A 22,888-nucleotide genomic window follows, 5' to 3' on the forward strand; every position below is an offset into this window, starting at 1 on the left:
AGGTCATTTATCATTATTAGGAAAAGGAAAGGGCCCAGCACAGATCCTTGCGGAACACCTACCTCAACTTGTTCTATACTGGACATTTCTTTCCCAACACAGACGGCTTGCTTACGGTTTTGTAAATATGATCTTAATAGCTTAAGGCTGTTACCTTTAACACTGTAAAAGTCCATTTTTTCGAGTAGTAGTGTATGTTCTACACAGTCAAAGGCTTTGCTTAGGTCACAAAAAGTCACTTGGGCAAAGCATTTATCTTCAAATACTTGATGGATGTATTTAACAACATTGTCTATGGCATCAATGGTTGACAGGTTTTTCCTAAAGCCATACAAGCCAACAACAGAGCATGTTCCCTTGTGGCTTTCAGTTCTTTCTGCAGTGATTCGAGTACTATGATTTCACGATTTGCGCGGCACATTTCACTCGCTGCCAGACGTCCGTTACACTTTGTTCCACACGTACACGAGATGTTTTCTTGACTTATTTTCACGAAGCACTGCGAATGATACCAAATATGCAACACTGAACAAATTCTAATGCCACTTGATACGATTTTGTTGCATAACTTGCACCTTATTGACGCTAAATACTCGCAATTTATGGACCGATTTACTACCACATCTATATGCGTCGCCATCTTAACAAGAACAAGAAGTATGAGTAAAATAAGTAGCCATAACAATAATCAATGTGTGTTCACATGTTGGTGGGTGGCAGGAAAAGAATATTTTTCTATATCTGCTTTAGGTTCCATCCAGTAGGCCTATAATGTTCAGGCAGTATCCAGACGGCCTGGTATTGTGTGGCACACCATGTTCTGCAGTAGGTTTCAATGATTCCCAGTAATGACTCATACAAGTGATTGGATCAATTAGGAGGTGGCGAGATGATGCATAGGTCATTTACATATGTGATTTGCAAAGCACTGTGAAATTTATAGCAGAGGATACTTACCGCTGTACCAGTAAAGAGTTTCTTCCCATTCCATTTGCATGGGGAGTGTGACGTGAATGATTGCTTAAATACCTATGTAATTAGTCTAATCTTGTCTTTAGTGTGCCTGTGTGAGTGTTAGGGGGCTGGTATATTCCTAGATTATCCAATTAATACTTTCTTGGAATTTCGTAAGCTGGCTGCCATTTATCTTCTAGCATCTACAAACTCAGGATTTTCATCATTTCCATGATGCTCTTCCACAGATCAGACAAACCATTCACACTGTCTTTTTCCATATATGCTCAGAATCCCCTTTAGTCCAGTTTATGACCACAGTATCTGGCTACTGAGGCCGGACTGTGAGCAGCAGTGCATGATGGAAGAGGGGACGGTAAAATGCTGCTTGGAAAATATAGGGATGAGGTAGTGAGAGTGTGAGGGCAGTTAGGATCAGTTAGGAGGTTAGACAGAGAGCATGGGGGTGGGGAGGAGGGGGGGCAGGTGGGGGGAGGGTCAGGTGCGGGAAGGGGTGAAGGGGGGCGGGGGTAGCAGAAAGAAGAGAAGGAAAAAGACTGAGGGTGTGTTGGTGGAATAGAGGGCTGTGTATTGCTGGAAAGGGAGCAGGGAAGGGGCTAGAAGGGTAAGGACAATGTGTAATGAAGGTTGAGGCCAGGAGGGTTACAGGAATGTAGGATATACTGCAGGGAGAGTTCCCACCTGTGCAGTTCAGAAAGATGGTGTTTTTGGGAAGGATCCAGATGACACAAGATAATTATAAGTTATTGAAATGAAAAACATCATGTCAGGTGATGTGCTCAGCAACAGAGTGGTCCAACTGTTTCTTGACTGCAGATTGTCAGTGGCCATTCATGTAGCAGACAGCTTGTTGGTTGTCATTTGCACTTAGAATGCAGCCCAGTGGTTGCAGCTTAGTTTGTACATCACATGACTGGTTTCACAGGTAGCCTGCCTTTGATGAGACAGGTGATGCTTGTGACTGGACTGGAATAAGTGGTGGTGGAAGTACGTATGGGACAGGTCTTGTTTGCATCCAGGACTATTAGAGGAAATGTGCGATGAGGCAAGGGATTGGGAGTAGGGGTAATGTAGGAATGGACAAGGATATTGTGTAGTTTTGGTGGGCAGCAGAATACCAACATGGGAGGGGTGGGAAGGATAGTGGGTATGGCATTCCTCATTTCAGGACATGACAAGAGGTAGTCAAAATCTGGGATAAGTCACATGAATGTTCTGAAAGCAATATAATTTATGAACTGACCCCATTTTCCCAGCATCCTAGCAATGAATCAAAATATGGCACCCGTTATATTTATCATTGGACATATGGAATCATTCCAGTTCATACACCACAAATTGTTACAAACAGGTGTTTTTATGAGTTAACTGATTCCAGCTGTGTCTCATTGTTAATGCAGTCAAAGAATATTACATTTTTATGTTTTGATAAGAGCAAATATTCAAATTTCTGTGAATTAATAAGTTGCTAATTTTTGCACGTCACTGACTTTTTTTGGAGTCTTATAAATTTTCTCAACCTCTCCTCCCCAAATAAACATTTTCCAGTCACTGTAGTATCTTGGAGTAACAAGATCATTGATGCTTGTAAGCACTTAACTTCCTTCTCTTATGATGTGCCAATGTAAAGTTGATCGTTTTCATTTTCTTATCACTAATTATATCAGCAACACCATTAACAAGACCTTCATCAAATCAAGAGTCAACTTTGTATTAATGGTAGCTAATCAAAAAGTTCAATAAGATTCAAATATGGATATCAATGATATATGATGGAATAGACTACATTTGGAAATGTCTGATATACAAACAGCTGAAAACATGATAACCACTGATTTCAAACCAATAAATAAGTGGAGACAGGTATGAACCCAAGCAGACCAACAGGAACTTTAGACCACAATATGTGTAACTACCAAGTTGCTGGTTTGAACTATGAAATAAGATGTTGTCAACAATTAACAACATCAGGCTCAACCAAAGTACATGTGCTAATATGCTTCACAAATACAGTTGATTGTATTAACAACTTAGATGTCTGCCTTTGAACTTTATGGTAGTTTTGTTATTATTATTATCATCATCAATTGTTAGTTACATTATTGTTATGTTTTACATGCATTTTAATGGCCTACATCTTGTACATGTTATACTTTTAAGTAATGGGACACATTTTCTTCCATGTGCCATATGATAAAGAAATGGTGTTTAAATGAGAAACTAATATAAATCCAAAGTTGTTGTGAGCCAAAATCTGTAAAACCAATTAGCAAGTCCATGAATTTACCTGTTTAATGACGAGACTTCATTCAGCTGTCAGGTATTTGAAGAATGCGTATTTGTCATCTGCTGTATAATTTATGCTTTATTTTCTACCAGTTTCAGTTGCAGCTTATGTACAGCTTTTCTTCTTCCGGTGAAGATGGTCACTACAGTTGACACCAACAGAAAATAAGGAATAAATCACACAGCTGATGCAAACATTCTATTTCCTAAACTCCAGAAATGTAAGCAGGAATAAAGCACTGGGCTATTGTATAGGTACTAGAGTCAGCATTCAGTACACTATAGTGAGTGTTGGTGAGATGTGGCCAGGTAGTTACCACCTATCTGTCAGAGCACATGTCCATCTGACTCACCACGTCTCACACACGTATGTTGATGAAAGACTTCAACTCTGGTACCAATTATGTATCTAACTTGTCATCATAGTCATATCTGATTCATATTATTCTAACCTACAATCATGTCTACTACAATGATGCATGGTGTTTCCCATTATATATCCTTATATGCATAACTTAAAGTTGCGTGGCTACCAAGAGATCTTAAGCCACATTGTGTATTTCATTGTATATTGACATAATAGGTAATTCAGCTGACATTTTTAGTACACCTTAGTTCTTATACATGCTGTTTGTATTTTAACAGTTCCCATTGAGGCAAAGCTAGTGATGAAGGAGCACTTAAATGGCTGGTACAGTCTTCACCCATACTATATGGCACTTCAACTAATTAGTTTACCGTCTGTGGTAAGACAAAGTTTTTGTTTCATTTAAATGTATTCTATAATAAAAACCTTGCATATTTCAACTAAGTTTAATAGAATAAAAAATTAAGCATTCAGCCATTCATCTGCAGATGACTGATGAGTGGGGCATAACACATGTGATCTTGTAAGTGTCTATGTATCACCCATCAGTCATCTGCAGGTGAGCAATTACTTTTCCCAATTTTGTGGTTTCCATGCTTTAATTACAATTGCCATGATACATAATAAGACATTAAAGTACTTGTAAATAACACTATTTCATGTAGTAATATTGAAGAGCAAGTAATCAACATGTTAAATGTCTATTCAGATGATTTCCTTTTTCACTTTCTCTTTCCTTGTTTTCATTATGTCTGTACTTAAATTGAATAGATCTTACTTGATTTTCAGCCACAATATGCATTCAGTACTTTAAACTTACTAAGAAAAAATGAAGCTGATCATACAGCTATAAAAATGGAAAATCCAGGAAGGAATAACAACAAAATGTAGATTGCTACTCACCGCAAAGAGGAAGAGTAGTAGAGAAGGGAAAAGGATTATGCAGGAGCATCGGTGAGATAGAATGTGTGTGTGCTATCCCACAAACACACTTGCATAGTCCTTTTTACTTCTCTATTCTCTCTTCTCCCATCCACCCACCCACCAGTACAGCCTCCCAATGCTGCACCTAGAATCCCTAACCTGTCCCCACCACATCCCTGCATGTTCTCACAGATAGCACTAGCATCTACTCCCAACACCCTGCTATACTTGCTCTTCCCTGGCCCACACCTCTTCTGAACCCCCATTATCCACCCCAGCAAACATTGGTGCTTGCCCCATATGCAGTTGTAATTGGGCATAGAGATGGCAGTTCTCATGAGTGCATGAGTTGTGTTCAGTGAATGTGTGTGTTTCCTACATCTGATGAAGGACTTAGTCCTACAGCTGAATACTGGTAGCATCCTTTTCATTGTACCTGTCTGTAAGTCAATGGCTATTCTATGTGGTGAGTAGCAATTTATCCTTTCATAATGTTGTTATACAGCTATAAGGTGTCTCTATAGCTATTTATAGCTAAATTCACCAACTCTTAACTTCTGGTGGTGAGCACTGAGCACTGAGTGTGATCCAAGTTTTTTAACCATAGCAATAACAGTGATATATACATCATGAAACAAGTATATGATAGTGTAAACACAAAACTTGACTCAGCAACAATTGTAGATTGTGGTGTTGAAGATTACAGGTAGATATTAGTGCAGAAACATAAAAGTGAAAGTAAGGAACTACATAAGTTGAAGCAGAAATACTTGATAAAGTAGAACAACATAAAAAAAATATTATTTGAGTAATTTCATTTTTCAGTATGTTAATACATATACAGAATACTGTTGTAAAAAGTGGGAAGAAAAGAGTCAAAACATTTGACATACAGTGCTACTGAAGGATGTTGGAAATTAAGCGGGTTGATGAGATAGGACAAGAGGAGTACCCAGTAGAATCGGTGAAAGACAGAATATGTGGAAAACACTACCTACAACAAGGGACAGGATAATAATGCATCTGCTATGACATCACAGAATGGTACTACAGGGTCCTACAGAGGAAGACAGATATTGTATTATCCAGATCAAATTACAGATGATACTAGTTGAAAGTGCAAGTCTGAGATGAAGAGATCAAATCAGAAGCTAGTTACACTATAATCAATTTCAGCCGTTCCTTGCAACCATCTTCAGGTCAAATTCACAGCACTAATAAGCTGATGATACTGAGACTATGCACTGTCATACTCTTGTAAGAAGTATTTTTTGATTACATAGTTTGTGTGGTGTCACCGCCAGACACCACACTTGCTAGGTGGTAGCCTTTAAATTGGCCCCAGTCCGTTAGTATATGTTGGACCCGCGTGTCGCCACTATCAGTGATTGCAGACCAAGTACCGCCACACGGCAGGTCTAGTCGAGAGACTCCCTAGCACTCGCCCCAGTTGTACAGCCGACATTGCTAGCGATGGTTCACTACCTACATACGCTCTCATTTGCAGAAACGACAGTGTAGCATAGCCTTCAGCTACGTCATCTACAACCTAGCAAGGCGCCATATTCAGTAATTAGAATGAATTCTGAACAGACAATATTGTGAATCATGTATTGTCAAGAGCGATGTTCATCATTAATGGATTAAAGTTAAGTATCAAACGAATTATGTCCGCTTTCTGAATTCTAATTCCTTGTCATGTTCCAGACCTCACGTCAGTATAGTTCTTCCCTCCTCACGCCAGCCTGCGTGAGCTAAAACGCGTGCATTTCGGCCTCCTCTAGTAACACGGTGTTGGCTCTTCTGCCAACACAACAGTTTGGTATTAATTTTTCATTTAATTTATTTATTTATACCCCATTTCACATGGCTTCTAAGTTTCCACCTAAATATATATTTATTAGGTGTATTTGCAGTCTTTCCTATTGTAGTATTATTTTTTTAACATTTTTAACATTTTGACATTTTGCTTCACATTTAAATTATACTGGACCCCACACTCAGTAGCACTGTTCCCTCATCATTTGTTCATATCAGATAAATTGACAACTGAACCATTCACCTAAATAACACTGTACCTAACAAAAGGCAAATTTTAGAGGAGACCAAACAACTGATGCCTACCTATTTTGGCTTTCTTGATACAGGCAGTATATATGAGGTAAAATGCCAGTCTGCATATTTTTAGCAACAATTATTATTCCATTTCTTACATAACTTCGAAAGAATATGATTATTTTAATTTTATTGGATGAAAAACTTTGTATCTATGCAGTTAAAACATTGTACTGCTGAAACACATAGAGGTTTCAGTGTTACTCATTACAGAAATAGAAATCTCATTTTCAGAAAATACAGCAAAACAGGTCAAAACACACAATATTTTACAAGCTGTGACATAGTCTCAAATAAAAATAGTAATACAGGATATATAGAATTTTTCTTTAATTCAAGTCTATGATCACAAAGATTGGTGTCAGACTATAGACGTTGGCCCACAGTGACCATGTTCAGATCTGTTCAAAACCTGGTAGGATATTATATTTTAAACAGATAATAAGATTGTCACTATGGATTGAAAGTGATCATATGATGACAATTTTTGTGATTGTAGATACGAATTATAGAAATAAATTATATGTATTATGTCTTTTGGAATAAAAATTTGTACAAGCAGCAGCAGAAGATACTGTAAAATTTAACACCATCACTGTTGTAATTGTGCTAAACATGTACTTCAGCATTATGTTTTCAGTCCTCAATCAATCAGTCAATAGGTTTAACCAAACACATATCCAAATCCACTATACACTTGTGAATAATTTGAAATTCATAACTGCAATAGCAGTTATCTTTTCTCATAATTTAACAAAAGCAACCAGTCTAGTTCACAAATTGTGTTTATTTTTTTGGTAACCAGCTTCAGTCATAGAAAGATAATCTTCAGACAAATATAAAAGTGTTAAATTAATGAAGCAGGCCAGGAAAAATTCAGTTATTCACCTTATAAGCATTAAGTAAGTATCACAGCTATAAAATAAAATTACAGGATGTATATTACCCATTGGTGATGCCTGGAGGCATTGTACATGCTAGGAGGTGCCTGTTAGCTAGTACCACTGTGTTAGAGCATATAATGGCTCTGCATATCAGCTCCATGTGTCACCAATAGGTGTATACATCTTGCACTTTTATTTTGTAATTGTGTTGCTTACTTAACACTATACAATTTGTCCCAGGAGAATGGCCAATATTCAAGGACATAACAGAAACAACCATTTGAAGCAAAAAAAGTCCAGTAAAATGGGCTTTAAAATGTATAATGAAAGAGCACTTCTTCATCTTCATCTTCACCTTTGATACTGTGAAAAAAACCTCTTTTACTGCAAGCTATTTGCTTTCCATATTTTTGGAGGAAGCAGTATAGGCCAAAACAAGAAAAAATGTCTAGTAAAGATGGACTCTAAAATGCATACCTTAAGACCTATGAGTACTTGTTTAGTGGAAGAGAAGTGTTTCACAGTAGCTAAGATGAACAAGTGCTCATACCTCTGAGGTATGCAGTTTAAGCCTATGTTGACTGAATATTGTTTTCTTGTTTTGGTCCATACTGCCACCTCTCAAAATATGGAAAGTAAAGAGCTTACATTAGAAGAGATTTGTTTCATAGTTCGATGATGATAAAGTGCTCACAGCTCTTAAGGTATGCAGTTAGAGGCCATGTTTGCTAGACTTTTTGCTTAAATTGATTGTTCCTGCCATGTTCCTGAATACCGACCATTCCTCCTTTCCTCCTGGCACACCATATATAAGGTGAATAGTTGTATTATTCCTGGCCTACTTTGTCAATTTCATACATGCTGGCCTGAAGATGGACTTCCTATGACTGAAACTGGTTACCCAATAAATGAACATCATTTGTGATCTGGACTGATTGTTTTTGTTAAATTCACTTGACAGTTGCTTAGAGAAATACTGTTTTTCAGCTAGGATGTGCTGGTACATATCATATAAGTTTTTCTTCTTGGCCCTTTTGATTCGCAAAAGTTTACTGTAGAAGATAGTGAAAAGTGAAATGTTAAAGAGGGAAGATTTCCTTTCCCTGTACCTCTCAGCTTCTTTGCAATACTTTGAAAAACCCATAGCTGCATGATGTTATGACTTTATTATCCCCTTTGAGAATCAGAGTCATCAGAAAACCAGAGTCATCAGAAAAAAATTGTAGCCAGACATACTCAGTTATTCTGCATGAGTATCTTTTGCATTGGCCCTGACTGGAATACAATCATCTGGGCGATATATACGAAATGACTTTTTTTCCTCCCTATAAGAACAAAATTTCTATTATATGGCAGGACACTATACACTGTATGTAACAAGGAATTTCAGGTGTACAGCAGTGAAATGTTCACAGATAATCAGATTTTGAAAAAAGATAATCATTTGCCAGTTGTTGTGCACAGTGTAATGGTCAAATCAGATTATCAGAATCCAAACTTCACCATCAGGGGATGAAGCGAAATGTGTCAGAAGATATTTCAGAATGAATGAAGATGTCCCTCCTGAACTTTCTTCAGATTTCTTTCATACCAAAGACACATGAAGCAGTGTTGCTCCCAGTATTAGGTATTGCCAGGTAGTACCAAGAGTACTACTGTTGATGAATTATAGAAGAATGATTCATCTGTAGACAGAAATGTACCTGCTGAAGACTGATGAACAAAGTCACAAAATTACCTATGATGTTGCAGTGCCTGTGTTATTCTCAATTATGATGCAAAGTACCTTCAGACGTGCGCGCATGTCTGAAGGAACAGGCAGTATGTATGTCTGAAGGTACAGGTACTGTGGCAAATACAGCCATTATGAAATACATATTTGCAATTATGAATATAAACAACCATCAGCTGTATAATGGAATGATAACAATGAAAATTTGTGCCAGACTGGGACTCAGACCCAGATTTCTTGCTTATCATGAGCAGTCACTTTACTATTTGGCTATCCAAGTACGACTCATGACTAGACCCAAACTTCCAAATGTCATTAACATGCATGCATGTCCAAAGCAAGTTTGCATTGTAACTCATAACAACACAAGTACTGCAATATCATATTTATCCATCAACAATGGGCAAGCAACTTTTAAGTAAAATGTCTCCCCTGTAGGGGAAAATACATAATGGATGTACAAGTATAGATTGCAGACACATGCTTAATGACATATGGAAGTTTGGGTCTGACTGTAGGTCATTCTCGGGTAGCCAAATGGTAAGGAGACCAGTCGCTATAAGCAGGAAATCTGGATTCGAGTCCCGGTCTGGCACAAATTTACATTGTTGTCATTTCATTATATAACTGATGGTTGTCCATATTCATAATTGTAAATACATTTGATGTACAATATTACCTGTGGTTTCACTTTTTCCCATATGTATCAGTGACAAGTATTTTCTTTGCTGCTTCACCCCTGACATGGTGATATTCCTGTTTCAACTTTTATAATTCCATCTGCAAAATGTACATTAACCATCTGCATAAAAAGTTTGTCCTTATATCAATACTCATCTGACCTTGGTACATCAAATTTTAATTTCAAATTGCCTCTCAAAATATCTGTGTACATATTTTCAATGCTATTTACTCCACGGCACTTCTTCCGAAAAAGGAGTTATTTTTTATGCTTGCTTACAATTTAAAAAGTAGCACATTACTTTTCTTGTCTTGGAATGATTCAGTATATTTCTTCAACGAGCCTTTGTCATGATACCAGGTGCTGTGAGGCATTTTGGAATACTTTCCTCTTTTGTATTCTATGGGCAAAATGCTCTTTAATTTGTCAACCTGTGAAGTGTAATGTGCAAAAAATTATGCAGTGTTTTTTAACAAAACCTTCCCAATATCTAATGGCAAATTATTATACTTGTAAGTTATCAATAGTGCTGAGACATAGTTTATTCCATTTGTCTCTTCATAACAGCTATCTCAATGCACTGGAAAGACAAAAATTGTATCTGCTTGTCATAAACAAGAGTGTAAAATCTCCAGAAGAGTTACATGTTATCATTGGCCAATACATCTTCACATGAAAACTGACAGTAGAGAATTCCTTCCTAGAAAATAATGAAATTCCATTACTGCACTAATATTTTGAACTTCTGTCACATTCAAATGAAAATCACATGAATCACATGAAGTATTGCACTACTATATTGAAACTTATAAAATATTTAACACATACAACTTTTCAGCTATATGTATTATGATTTTTTTTATCATTATGGATAGCAGTTACAGCATTGTTGTGGTGAACGGCCAACATTTTTGAGGTTTAAATGTATAATCTGTTAGGTCTCTCTGTATCTTCTGACAGATTTCCACATCACCAGCCACTTAGAAACTGTTGAGATGGGAAGACTAAACTTCCGCACTAACTTAGTACATTATCATCAAAGCAAGTAAACTACACTAAACAGGATATTATTCTTTTCCAGTGAAGCTGATGATCTTATATGCAGAGTGCAGAAAAAAATCTGATTGCTAATAACTGGGTAGGGTATGTCAAACTGAACAAAATGAGACAGATAATCGTAGGTCAGAAATGCACCAATGCGGAGCTAAGCCAATGAGTAAATGTGGCATAAAACTGTCTGCATGTAACCTAACTCACCTCAGCTAATACCTTTTCGCTGCTGTGTTTACTGCCTACATTAGCTCAAAGTCATTGTTTACGGTGAACGGTCAAAGGTAGACAAATTTTAATTCCTATGAATGGCTGGTTTTGTTCAACTCTTGTTGAACTGTGCATTTCAAACAATGTGGATCCATGATGTATTAACTCATCATGTAAATGTAAACATGTGCACAAATGTGCACTGTTATATAATTCAACACATAACAAGCATCAGTGGAATGTTATGTGTGTAAAAATACCTAGTTACACCATGTGTTTTTTAAATGAATTATTTTTATTTGTGACAAACCTGTTTTTATTTTTAACAAACTTGTGTGGAGTGTGCTCCATACTGTCCACTATAATGTCCACATGGCATGTATAATACAGTCATAATGGAACAGGATGTACAATGAGTTTTTAGAAAATCGGATGATGACAATCTTAACTGTTGAAACTAATCACTAGGAATAAATATTACTGAATGTGATCTTGACTAGTAAGTTTCTTGTAAGGCTTGACTTAAATCAATGACATTAGAAGTACTATCATTCCTGTAATTTGTTGAGATAATATGCCTCATTGTGGAAGCAACTTTGCAGTAGGGTAATCATCATGTGGAACTGTAAGTTGCAATTTTTTTAAAGAATAAAGTCAAAAGACAAGTTGGTTAAATTTTTGGTAATGTAAAGAGGGTGTGAGTGAACTTCTATTGTAACAAGTAGAACAGGTATGGAAAGTACCCTCTGTCATGCACATGTAGGTGGTTTTTAGAGAATGGCTATTTAAGTAGATCTTTATTATTATTATTATTATTATTATTCTTTCTTTCTTTCTTTCTTTTATCAGACGTTACGTCTGGTCAAAAATGGAAAGTGACGCGGACCTTGATCAAGCGTGACTTCCTTTTAACTGTATGGTATATGTTATATTGCATTTAGGAACTTTCAGGTGATTGAACATGTATCAATAATTACGGATTTCTGTAGTTGTATATATAAGTTTGGATGTAGCTGTATTGCATTGATGTACTGGTGGATATTGTGTGGTATGACTCCTGTAGTTGATTTATTATTATTAGTATTAATGCTTAACTTCTCCTTTAATATCACTACAAAGTTGACGCAATTGAAAAACTTATTAGCCCACTTTACTGGTATTCCTGACATGATGTGAAATGTTATTATGTACCATAAAATTCTAGTGACCAGTTTTTCACAAGATGCTGACTTCTACACACTTGTGGTTTATAGGACACCTTTTTGAAGCTCCACATTGGTGCCTTTCTACTCTATGGCTATTATTCTTTTAATCCATGTCATGAAGATGTTTAATTGTCTTTTATTGGGCCACTTGACTGATACAATTGAAATATTCAAATTACAAAAGAGAGCAATCAGAATAATTATGGGGTGCCTTGACTGATACAAACAAAATAATAAGAAATATAAGGACAAGAGACAGCTACAAGCCTTTATTCTAAAAATATAAGATACTAAATTTCTACAGTTTGTACTTATATGAAAATCTGTACCTCACTTAGGATCATAAAGATATATTCAACAAAAATGAAACTATACACCCCCACCACACTAAAAATGCACGGCATGACTGTTTACCACCACTCAACACTAATGCCATATCGAAAGTGTAAACATTTGATCAAACAGTTACTATTAGATACCCCTTTAAACTTGATCAGAGAATTTCTTTCACATGAAAAGAACTGAAGTAAACAGGCTGAGTATAAAAAAAGATGTAAACAGGAAGAGAGAGAAAAGGATAAGTAAAATAAGGTAACTTCTGAACAGCATTATTGTATTTAAATGATGTAACCTTGGGTCAGTATTACTACTTTGAAATTTTTTATTAATGTAAACAAAACTGGAGCAAGAATATGTAATGACTGTTTTATGCCATATACACAAAATGATGTAACCATGGTATAGAATAATTGCAATTAAATTTTCTTTCATTTATGTATGTAGAATATGTATACCTCATAAAATCTGTTTGGTTTACTGTATCAGAATTATATTACTATTATGTAATTTACTGAAGAATTGTAGCTAAAATTTATTAGTGGTCTAAGCAAATCTGCAGTTTGAATAATAAAAAAAAAACTATTTTTATGTAGAACTGACAAAGCAAATATGTACTTGGACATGCTCCATAGATGTCCATCATAAGCTGCTTAATAAGTGACTAAATATCAACTTTGCTTTCTCACCGTCTTCATGGTATAAAATATCAAATATTATTCACATGTCATAGCATATGTTGTGAGTAATATTTGATTTTTTATACTGTGATGATGGTGTGTAACCAAAACTGGTAGTAACAAATAGATAATTTAGCAGCTGCATGTCATGAACATTAAAAATATGTAAGAACTGATGGCAACCACCTTAAAAAAATATTCCATACTTATCAAATTTCATCCAGTTTGATGTTCCTTAGTCTTACCTGACCTTATTGTAAGGCTTTTTTCTGCAACTGTGTATCTTCCATGTGGCAAAGACTATTAAATGTACTGATATTTTCACTGTTTGTACATTTCCAAGGTTAATGCTTCTTTGGCATTGCCATTTTCAGTAAAAGATTTGGATATGTGACATATGAGTGCTGTAAATGGCTGAGATCTTGACAAACATTACAGCAAGATGATATTCAAATAGCCAGAAAATGTTTTGCTGAAACTGTTGTTCATTACTTTTGGTCACACTATATAATGTTAATCAGTAATGGTAACAAAGTTTTTATAGAATGAGATTTTCACTCTGCAGCGGAGTGTGCACTGATATGAAACTTCCTGGCAGATTAAAACTGTGTGCCCCACCGAGACTCGAGCTCGGGACCTTTGCCTTTCGCGAGCAAGTGCTCTACCATCTGAGCTACCGAAGCACAACTCACGCCCGGTACTCACAGCTTTACTTCTGCCAGTATCTCGTCTCCTACCTTCCAAACTTTACAGGCTGTGGCTACACCATGTCTACACAATATCCTTTCTTTCAGGAGTGCTAGTTCTGCAAGGTTTGCAGGAGAGCTTCTGTAAAGTTTGGAAGGTAGGAGATGAGGTACTGGCAGAAGTAAAGCTGTGAGTACCGGGCGTGAGTCGTGCTTCGGTAGCTCAGATGGTAGAGCACTTGCCCGCGAAAGGCAAAGGTCCCGAGTTCTAGTCTCGGTCGGGCACACAGTTTTAATCTGCCAGGAAGTTTCAAAGTTTTTATAATTTGATGATTGTGAAGTAATTTAGTATTCCAAATTTTGAGTTTGTTTTTCATAGATGCTATATTGAAATACTATACAACTAAAATTTATTAATATTAATTCTTTTGTTCTTCTGCAGGTCTTTCTCAGTCTTGTATTCCTAAGCATAATCTACGCAATGATAGGACTACCAATGGAGCTCAACAGATTTCTGCTCTTTGCAGTTATGGGAATAATCACTTCAGTAGCTGCTGAAGGGATGGGCATTGCTATTGGTTCAACATTCAGTATTACGGTCAGTTTTTCCAGTGTCTCACAATATGCTTTTTGTGATTGGCATGTATTTCTATTTGGTACTCAATAGTTCATTGAAAATATCATTAATTTTTTTCTAATGTAAATAATTTTAATCTACAGACATTATATGAAGCAGAACTAAGACCAACAAAGTACCTATTGGCTTCTATCTTGTGTTCTTCAGCCAACATTCGTCTGATTATTTTACTGACATTTCACCAGCACAAGTGGCTGGTATTGTCAAAGCTTCACCCTCTATTGCTGGTGGTGAAATGGAGCCAAACTCACAGCTGCAGCCTATATGTACCTGGTGAGCCAATGTCCGAGGGATTCCGTGTGGTCATTTCCAGTGTAGATCTCCTCTAGCTACCAACGACAGTCTTTTGCTGCAGCATGGGAAGCCAGGATCCGTTTACCTTAAGGCTTTCTTCTTTCTTGTTGAAGCTATTCACATGTTTTTGTATTTCTATAGCCTCTCTGAATAGCCTCTATGGCCAGAACTTCCATGTTGTTGAATTTTACTACACTGTGTCTCACGAATTGCGTGCTCTGCCACAGCAAATTTCTCTACCTCCCCCAACCTGCAATGTCACTTATGTTCTTTGATCCTGGTGTTGCTTGGTCATCCAGTCATTCCAACATAAACTTTTCTGCATGTGCATGGTATGCGGTATATTCTCGACATTGCAAATGGGTCCCTCTTCTCCTTTGCTGATCTAAGACACTCTTTTATCTTCTTTGTTGGTTCGAAAATCATCTTTACACTGTGTTTGTCCAATATACAGCTGATTCTGTCCACCACTCTGGGAATGTATGGCAGAAAGGCCATACGTGACATTTCTTTTTCTGATTTGTCACTTCAGCAAGTGTTTGTCTCTGTTACACTTCTAATACAACTTGTGGTGTACTCATTGCTCCTCAGAACACTTTCCAGGTGTTGCATTTCGTGTCTGAGGTGCTGTGGCTCACAAATTTGTCCTGCACATTTTACAAGCGTATTAATCATGGCTCTTTTCTGACCCGGGAGGAAGAGGGCTGCAAGAAAAAACTAAAATGGTGGTTTGATAAATTGTGCACATATCAGTCCGTGTGTGTCAGTTTTTGATACACACTGTCTCCCAGGTTTTTGCCACCCCTTTTGACCAGCACATCTAGAAATGGTAGTTTCTTGTCCTTTTCTTCTTGCATGGTAAATTTTATGTTGACATGGAGGCTGTTCAAGTGTCTTAGGAAGTCACCAAGCTTTTCTTCACCATGGCTCCACACATAAAAAATATCATTTACGTATCTGTACCACACCTTATGTTTACAAGTTGCAAAGTCCAGTGCCTGTGTTTTGAAATTTTCCATGAAGAAGTTGGCCACCAATGGACTAAGAGGACTACTCATGGTGAGGCCTTCCAGCTGTTCATAGAAATTGGCATTCGACATGAAATAGCTCATGGTGAGACATGCATGAAAGAGATTTGTGTTGTCTTGCAGAAAAATGGAACTGATGTACTCCATAGGGTCACTGAGCAGCACTTTTGTAAACAAGGAAACAATATCAAAGCTGACCAGGATGTTGTTTGGTGCAAGTTTTAGTTTCTTCAGCTTCTCAATGAAATGTCCCAAGTCCTTTATTTATGTGTCAGAGAGGCTATAGAAATGCAAAAACATGGTAATAGCTTCAGTAAGAAAGAAGAAAGCCTTAAGGTAAACAGTTCCTAGCTTCCCATGATGCAGCAAACGACCATTGCAGGTAGCAAGAGGAGAACCGCACTGGAAATGACCGCAGAGAAGACCTTGGACTTTGGCGCACCAGGTACATATAGTCTGCAGCCCCAAGCTCTGCTCCAGTTCTCCACCAGCAATGGAGGGTGAAGCTTTAACAATGCCAGCCACTTGTGCTGGTGAAACATCAGTAAAATCATCAGATGAATGTTGGCTGATAAACCCAGGACAGAAGCCAATAGGCAGTTTGTCAACAAGCCACAACCATGAAAACATTAAAAATTTTGTAGAACTAAGACTGATATAAAAGTGAAAATAATCAATGTTTAATAAATAGGATAGATAAAAATATTTAATTGCCAAGCTACAGAAGGAAAAAAAACATGAGTGAGCTTTCAGAGCCAGTGGTGGAAGGATTGAAGGAGAAGGAAGAGGTCTGGTAAGGTTTCGTAAATGCAAAGAGATAAAAAAAAGTCAGCCAGAAGCCAAGGTCAGGCAGACTTTCTGGATGGGATGAGAAGGAAAGAAAAGACCCTGTGGTTCTGGATGACTATTCTGTAACTTTTCTCATTACCTAAACATCACCAGTCTCTTCTTGCAGCCATCTTCCCTTCCCTTCATCCCTCTCCCAGAAGGAGGCACACTGGCTCCAAAAGATTCCATGTTTGCACATCTTTTATTGTATGTTTTATACTGCTGCAGCATGGTGAGTAGATTTTGTATCTATCCTATTATATTAGACCAACAAAAACAATCAGTTTTTGAAAATATAATATAATTTGATGGGTAAAAAATCTGCTCACCAAGCAGTGGAAGGAGAACACACATGTAAAACATATTACAGTTTGCAAGCTTTCAGAGCAGATGGCTCCTTCTGACAGAAGGGTTGATGGGAAGGAAGAGGGGTGAAGGAAAAGGTTGGTGAGGTTTAGGAAAAGGGGGTAGAATTTAGAAAAGTCACCCAGAACTGTGGGTCAGAGGAGACTTACCAGATGGGATGACAAGGAAAGAAAGACTGATTGTTGGAGACTGCACCAGATGAGATCTGAAAACCTGAGAGCTTAAAGGTGAAAAATAGGATAATATGCAAGACAGATAACTGCTAAAGCATTGTGCACAAATTGATAAGAACAAAAAGCAAAGTGAATTGTGTGTGTTAGAGGAGGAAAGGAAATGCAAAACATTGACAGGTCAGAAAATGAAAGATGTAGAAAACTGAAAGAGAGTGGAGAAAGACATAGATTCTGTGAAAAATGCTGAGCCCAAAGTAATTAACATGAATTAAGGCCAGGTGGGTGGCGAGAACCACGGCCATGTTGTAGCACCAGCTCCCACCTGCAGAGTTCTGAATAACTGGTGTCTGGGGGCAGAATCCAGATGGCACATGTGGTGAAAAAGGCACTCAGGTCATGACTGTCATGTTGTAGAGCATACCCTGCAACAGGATATTGTTAGATGCCAGTACACACCCTCTGCCAATGGCCATGCATCCTAACTGGTAACTTCATGGTAGTCAAGCCAATGAAAAAGCCAAACTGTACTTATACAACAGATGTCATATGACATGTGTCATTTCATAGGTGGCTCTCCCCTTGATAGTATATTTTTTGCCACTTACAGGGATGGTGTAAGTGGTGGTAGTAGGGTGCATAAGGCAAGGCTTGCAGCGAGGACAGTCACAGGGGTAGGCACCATAGGGTAGGGACATGGGTGCAAAAGGAGCATGTGGTCTGACAAGAATATTGTGGAGGTTGGGAAGGTGACCAAAAGCTCATCTAGGTGTGGTAGAAAAAATCTAACACAGAATGGGCCTCATCTCAGGACATAATTTTAGGATTTAGGAAGTCACAGCCTTGTCAAAGTCACAGATTAATACAGTAAAGACAGTGGTGCACTCCTAAGTTGTTTTCTGGAGGAATCAGCAGTACCACAGTTGGATGTAATGGCCCAGGAAATCTGCTTTGAACTGGGTTGGTGGGGTAATTATGTCCCAGTGAAGGCTGAGGTGAGAATGCTGATGTACTGCTGTAGGACGTCTTCATCTTAACAAATATTGCCTTGAATACCAAGGCTGTTTGGGAGGGAACATTCGACATGGAAAGGATGGCAACTATTAAAATGTAGGCCTAAGTACTGTTGTTTGTAAGTGGGGTTTAACGTAAGTGTGCAGCTGACCTTCAGCAAGGATTAGACCAACATCTAGGAAAGTGGCATGGGATTTGGAATAGGATCATATGAAATTTAATTTCGAGAATGTATTCAGAGATTTTGGAAATTTTAACAGGTTAACCACATGATAAAGATGTCATCAATGTATCTAAACCAAATCAGAGGCTGAGGACATATGGATCCCAGCAAAGCCCTCATCAACTGACCCATGAAAAGGTTGGCACAGGAAGGAGCCAACCTCGTTCTGATGGCTATATCCCTGATTTGTTTGTATATGTTGTTGTTGTTGTTGTAGTCTTCAGTCCTGAGACTGGTTTGATGCAGCTCTCCACGCTACTCTATCTGTGCAAGCTTCTTCATCTCCCAGTACCTACTGCAGCCTACATCCTTCTGAATCTGTTTAGTGTAATCATCACTTGGTCTCCCTCTACGATTTTTACCCTCCACGGTGCCCCCCAGCACTAAATTGGTGATCCCTTGATGCCTCAGAACATGTCCTACCAACCGATCCCTTCTTCTGGTCAAGTTGTGGCACAAACTCCTCTTCTCCCCAATTCTATTCAATACTTCCTCATTAGTTATGTGATCTACCCATCTAATCTTCAGCATTCTTCTGTAGCACCACATTTTGAAAGCTTCTATTCTCTTCTTGTCTAAACTATTTATCATCCATGTTTCACTTCCATACATGGCTACACTCCATACAAATACTTTCAGAAACGACTTCCTGACACTTAAATCTATACTTGATGTTAACAAATTCTCTTCTTCAGAAACGCTTTCCTTGCCATTGCCAGTCTACATTTTATATCCTCTCTACTTCGACCATCATCGGTTATTTTGCCCCACAATAGCAAACCTCATCTACTATTTTAAGTGTTTCATTTCCTAATCTAATTGCTCAGCATCACCTTATTTAATTCAACTACATTCATTATCCTCACTTTACTTTTTTTTATGTTCATCTTATACCCTCTTTCCAAGACACTGTCCATTACGTTCAACTGCTCTTTCAAGTCCTTTGCTGTCTCTGACAGAATTACAATGTCATCGGCGAACCTCAAAGTTTTTATTTCTTCTCCATGGATTTTAATACCTACTCCGAACTTTTCTTTTGTTTACTTTACTGCTTGCTCAATATGCAGATTGAATAGCGTTGGGGAGAGGCTACAACCCTGTCTCACTCCCTTCCCAATCACTGCTTCCCTTTCATGTCCCTCGACTCTTATAACTGCCATCTGCTTTCTGTACAAATTGTAAATAGCCTTTCACTCCTTGTATTTTACCCCTGCCACCTTCAAAATTTGAAAGAGAGTATTCCAGTCAACATTGTCAAAAGCTTTCTCTAAGTCTACAAATGCTAGAAATGTAGGTTGCCTTTCCTTAATCTTCTTCTAAGGTAAGTCGTAGGGTCAGTATTGCCTCGCGTGTTCCAACATTTCTACGGAATCCAAACTGATCTTCCCCGAGGTCGGCTTCTACCAGTTTTTCCATTCATCTGTAAAGAATTCGCATTAGTATTTTGCAGCTGTGACTTATTAAACTGATAGTTTGTTTGTATATCTGACCCTTAAAAATGAAACAGTTGTTGGTAAATATTAAAATGTTTAAGGTGAGCAGGAAGGAAGTCAAAATGTTCAAATGTGTGTGAGTTCCTAATAGACCAAACTGCTGAGGTCATCGGTCCCTAGACTTAACACTACTTAAGCCAACTTATGCTAAGAACAACATACTCACCTGTGTCCGAGGCACGACTCGAACATCCAGTGGGAGGAAGGAATCAATTCCAGACCTATGAGGACAGGCTTTCCTGGGATCCATAAGCCTTCAGTCCCTGGTTTGGTTTAGGTACATTGATGACATCTTTGCCATATGGACTCATGTTGAGGCTGACCATTTGAAATTCCTGGAATCTCTAAATACAGTCTCCCAATTAAATTTCACATGGTCCTACTCTGAATCCCGTGACATGTTCCTTGAGGCTGATCTCATTCTCACTGAATTTCAGTTACACACTTCTGTTCACATTAAACATACTAACAAACAGTACTTACAGTTTGACAGTTGCCATCCTTTTCACGTCAACATTCCCTCCCATACAGCCTTCGCATTTGAGGCAAACATATTTGTTGGACACAGACTTTACAGCAATACATCACCATTCTGACCTCAGCATTCACTGGGCATAATTACCCCATCAGCCTAGTTCAAACGCAGATTTCATGGGGCATCACATCCCATACTGGTACTGCTGATTGCTCCAAACAACAACTTAGGAGTATACCACTTATCACTTATTATTATCCTACTTCAACAAGGCTATGACCTCCTTAAATCATTCCTGAAATGAGGTCCATAATATCTGAGGTTTGCTCACCATACCTTGAATAGCTTTCTATCACCCTCAAAATCTCTGCAACATCCTTGTCAGACCTTATGCTCCTTCTGCACACATTCTACTATCCTATGGTTCCTACCACTGTGATCGTCCTGCTGCAAGACTGCCCTATGCACCCTTCTATCACCACCTGTACCGGCCCTGTGACTGGCAAAACATATACTCTCAAATGGAGAGTCACCTGTGAAATGATGCATAATATACTGTTCAGTCCTGTAAACTGGCATGACTACCACCATGTTACAGTTGGGACAAATGGCCATATGTAGAGGGTGTATATTGGCAACAAACATATCCTGTTGCAGTGCATGCTCTATAACATGAGAGTTGTGACCTCAGTGCCTGTTTCATCACATGTGTCAACTGGATTCTTCCCAGACACCAGTTTCTCAGAACTCCACAAGTGGGAACTGGTGCTACAACATGTCCTTGGTTGTCACTACCCACCTGGCCTTAATTTACCTTTTAGTTTTCTAAATCCTTCATTTTCTGACCTGTCTATTTTTCGCCATCCCCCCCCCCCCCCCCCCCCCCCACCACCACCACCACCAGTACTATCACATACAGGGTTATTACAAATGATTGAAGCGATTTCACAGCTCTACAATAACTTTATTATTTGAGATATTTTCACAATGCTTTGCACACACGTACAAAAACTCAAAAAGTTTTTTTAGGCATTCACAAATGTACGATAGTGCCCTTTAGTGATTCGGCAGACATCAAGCCGATAATCAAGTTCCTCCCACACTCGACGCAGCATGTCCCCACCAATGAGTTCGAAAGCATCGTTGATGCGAGCTCGCAGTTCTGGCACTTTTCTTGGTAGAGGGTGTTTAAACACTGAATCTTTCACATAACCCCACAGAAAGAAATCGCATGGGGTTAAGTCAGGAGAGCGTGGAGGCCATGACATGAATTGCTGATCATGATCTCCACCACGACCGATCCATCAGTTTTCCAATCTCCTGTTTAAGAAATGCCGAACATCATGATGGAAGTGTGGTGGAGCACCATCCTGTTGAAGATGAAGTCGGTGCTGACGGTCTCCAGTTGTGGCATGAGCCAATTTTCCAGCATGTCCAGATACACGTGTCCTGTAACGTTTTTTTTCGCAGAAGAAAAAGGGGCCGTAAACTTTAAACTGTGAGATTGCACAAACACGTTAACTTTTGGTGAATTGCAAATTTGCTGCATGAATGCGTGAGGATTCTCTACCACCCAGATTCGGACATTGTGTCTGTTCACTTCACCATTAAGAAAAAATGTTGCTTCATCACTGAAAACAAGTTTCACACTGAACGCATCCTCTTCCATGAGCTGTTGCAACCGCGCCGAAAAATCAAAGCGTGTGACTTTGTCATCGGGTGTCAGGGCCTGTAGCAATTGTAAACGGTAAGGCTTCTGCTTTAGCCTTTTCCGTAAGATTTTCCAAACCGTCGGCTGTGGTACGTTTAGCTCCCTGCTTGCTTTATTCGTCGACTTCCGCGGGCTACACGTGAAACTTGCCCGCACGTGTTCAACCGTTTCTTCGCTCACTGCAGGCCGACCCGTTGATTTCCCCTTACAGAGGCATCCAGAAGCTTTAAACTGTGCATACTATCACCGAATGGAGTTAGTAGTTGGTGGATCTTTGTTGAACTTCATCCTGAAGTGTCATTGCACTGTTATGACTGACGGATGTGAGTGCATTTCAAGCACGACATACGCTTTCTCGGCTCCTGTCGCCATTTTGTCTCACTGCGCTCTCGAGTGCTCTGGCAGCAGAAACCTGAAGTGCGGCTTCAGCCGAACAAAACTTTATGAGTTTTTCTTACGTATCTGTAGTGTGTCGTGACCATATGTCAATGAATGGAGCTTCAATCATTTGTAATAG

General features: G+C 38.5%; 1 protein-coding gene across 1 annotated transcript in view; it reads left to right on the forward strand.

The window, feature by feature from the left end:
• LOC124788468 (ATP-binding cassette sub-family G member 1) overlaps positions 1-22,888 on the forward strand; it is a 522,704-nt gene that overhangs the window by 494,521 nt on the left and 5,295 nt on the right. Inside the window, exons 10-11 of the mRNA XM_047255738.1 lie at positions 3,907-4,007; positions 14,575-14,730. Of these exons, the coding sequence (XP_047111694.1) occupies positions 3,907-4,007; positions 14,575-14,730 (257 nt within the window). The remainder of the gene's footprint in view (positions 1-3,906; positions 4,008-14,574; positions 14,731-22,888) is intronic.

This window comes from Schistocerca piceifrons, chromosome 3 (genome assembly GCF_021461385.2).
Source record: "Schistocerca piceifrons isolate TAMUIC-IGC-003096 chromosome 3, iqSchPice1.1, whole genome shotgun sequence".
Classification (NCBI taxonomy): domain Eukaryota; kingdom Metazoa; phylum Arthropoda; class Insecta; order Orthoptera; family Acrididae; genus Schistocerca; species Schistocerca piceifrons.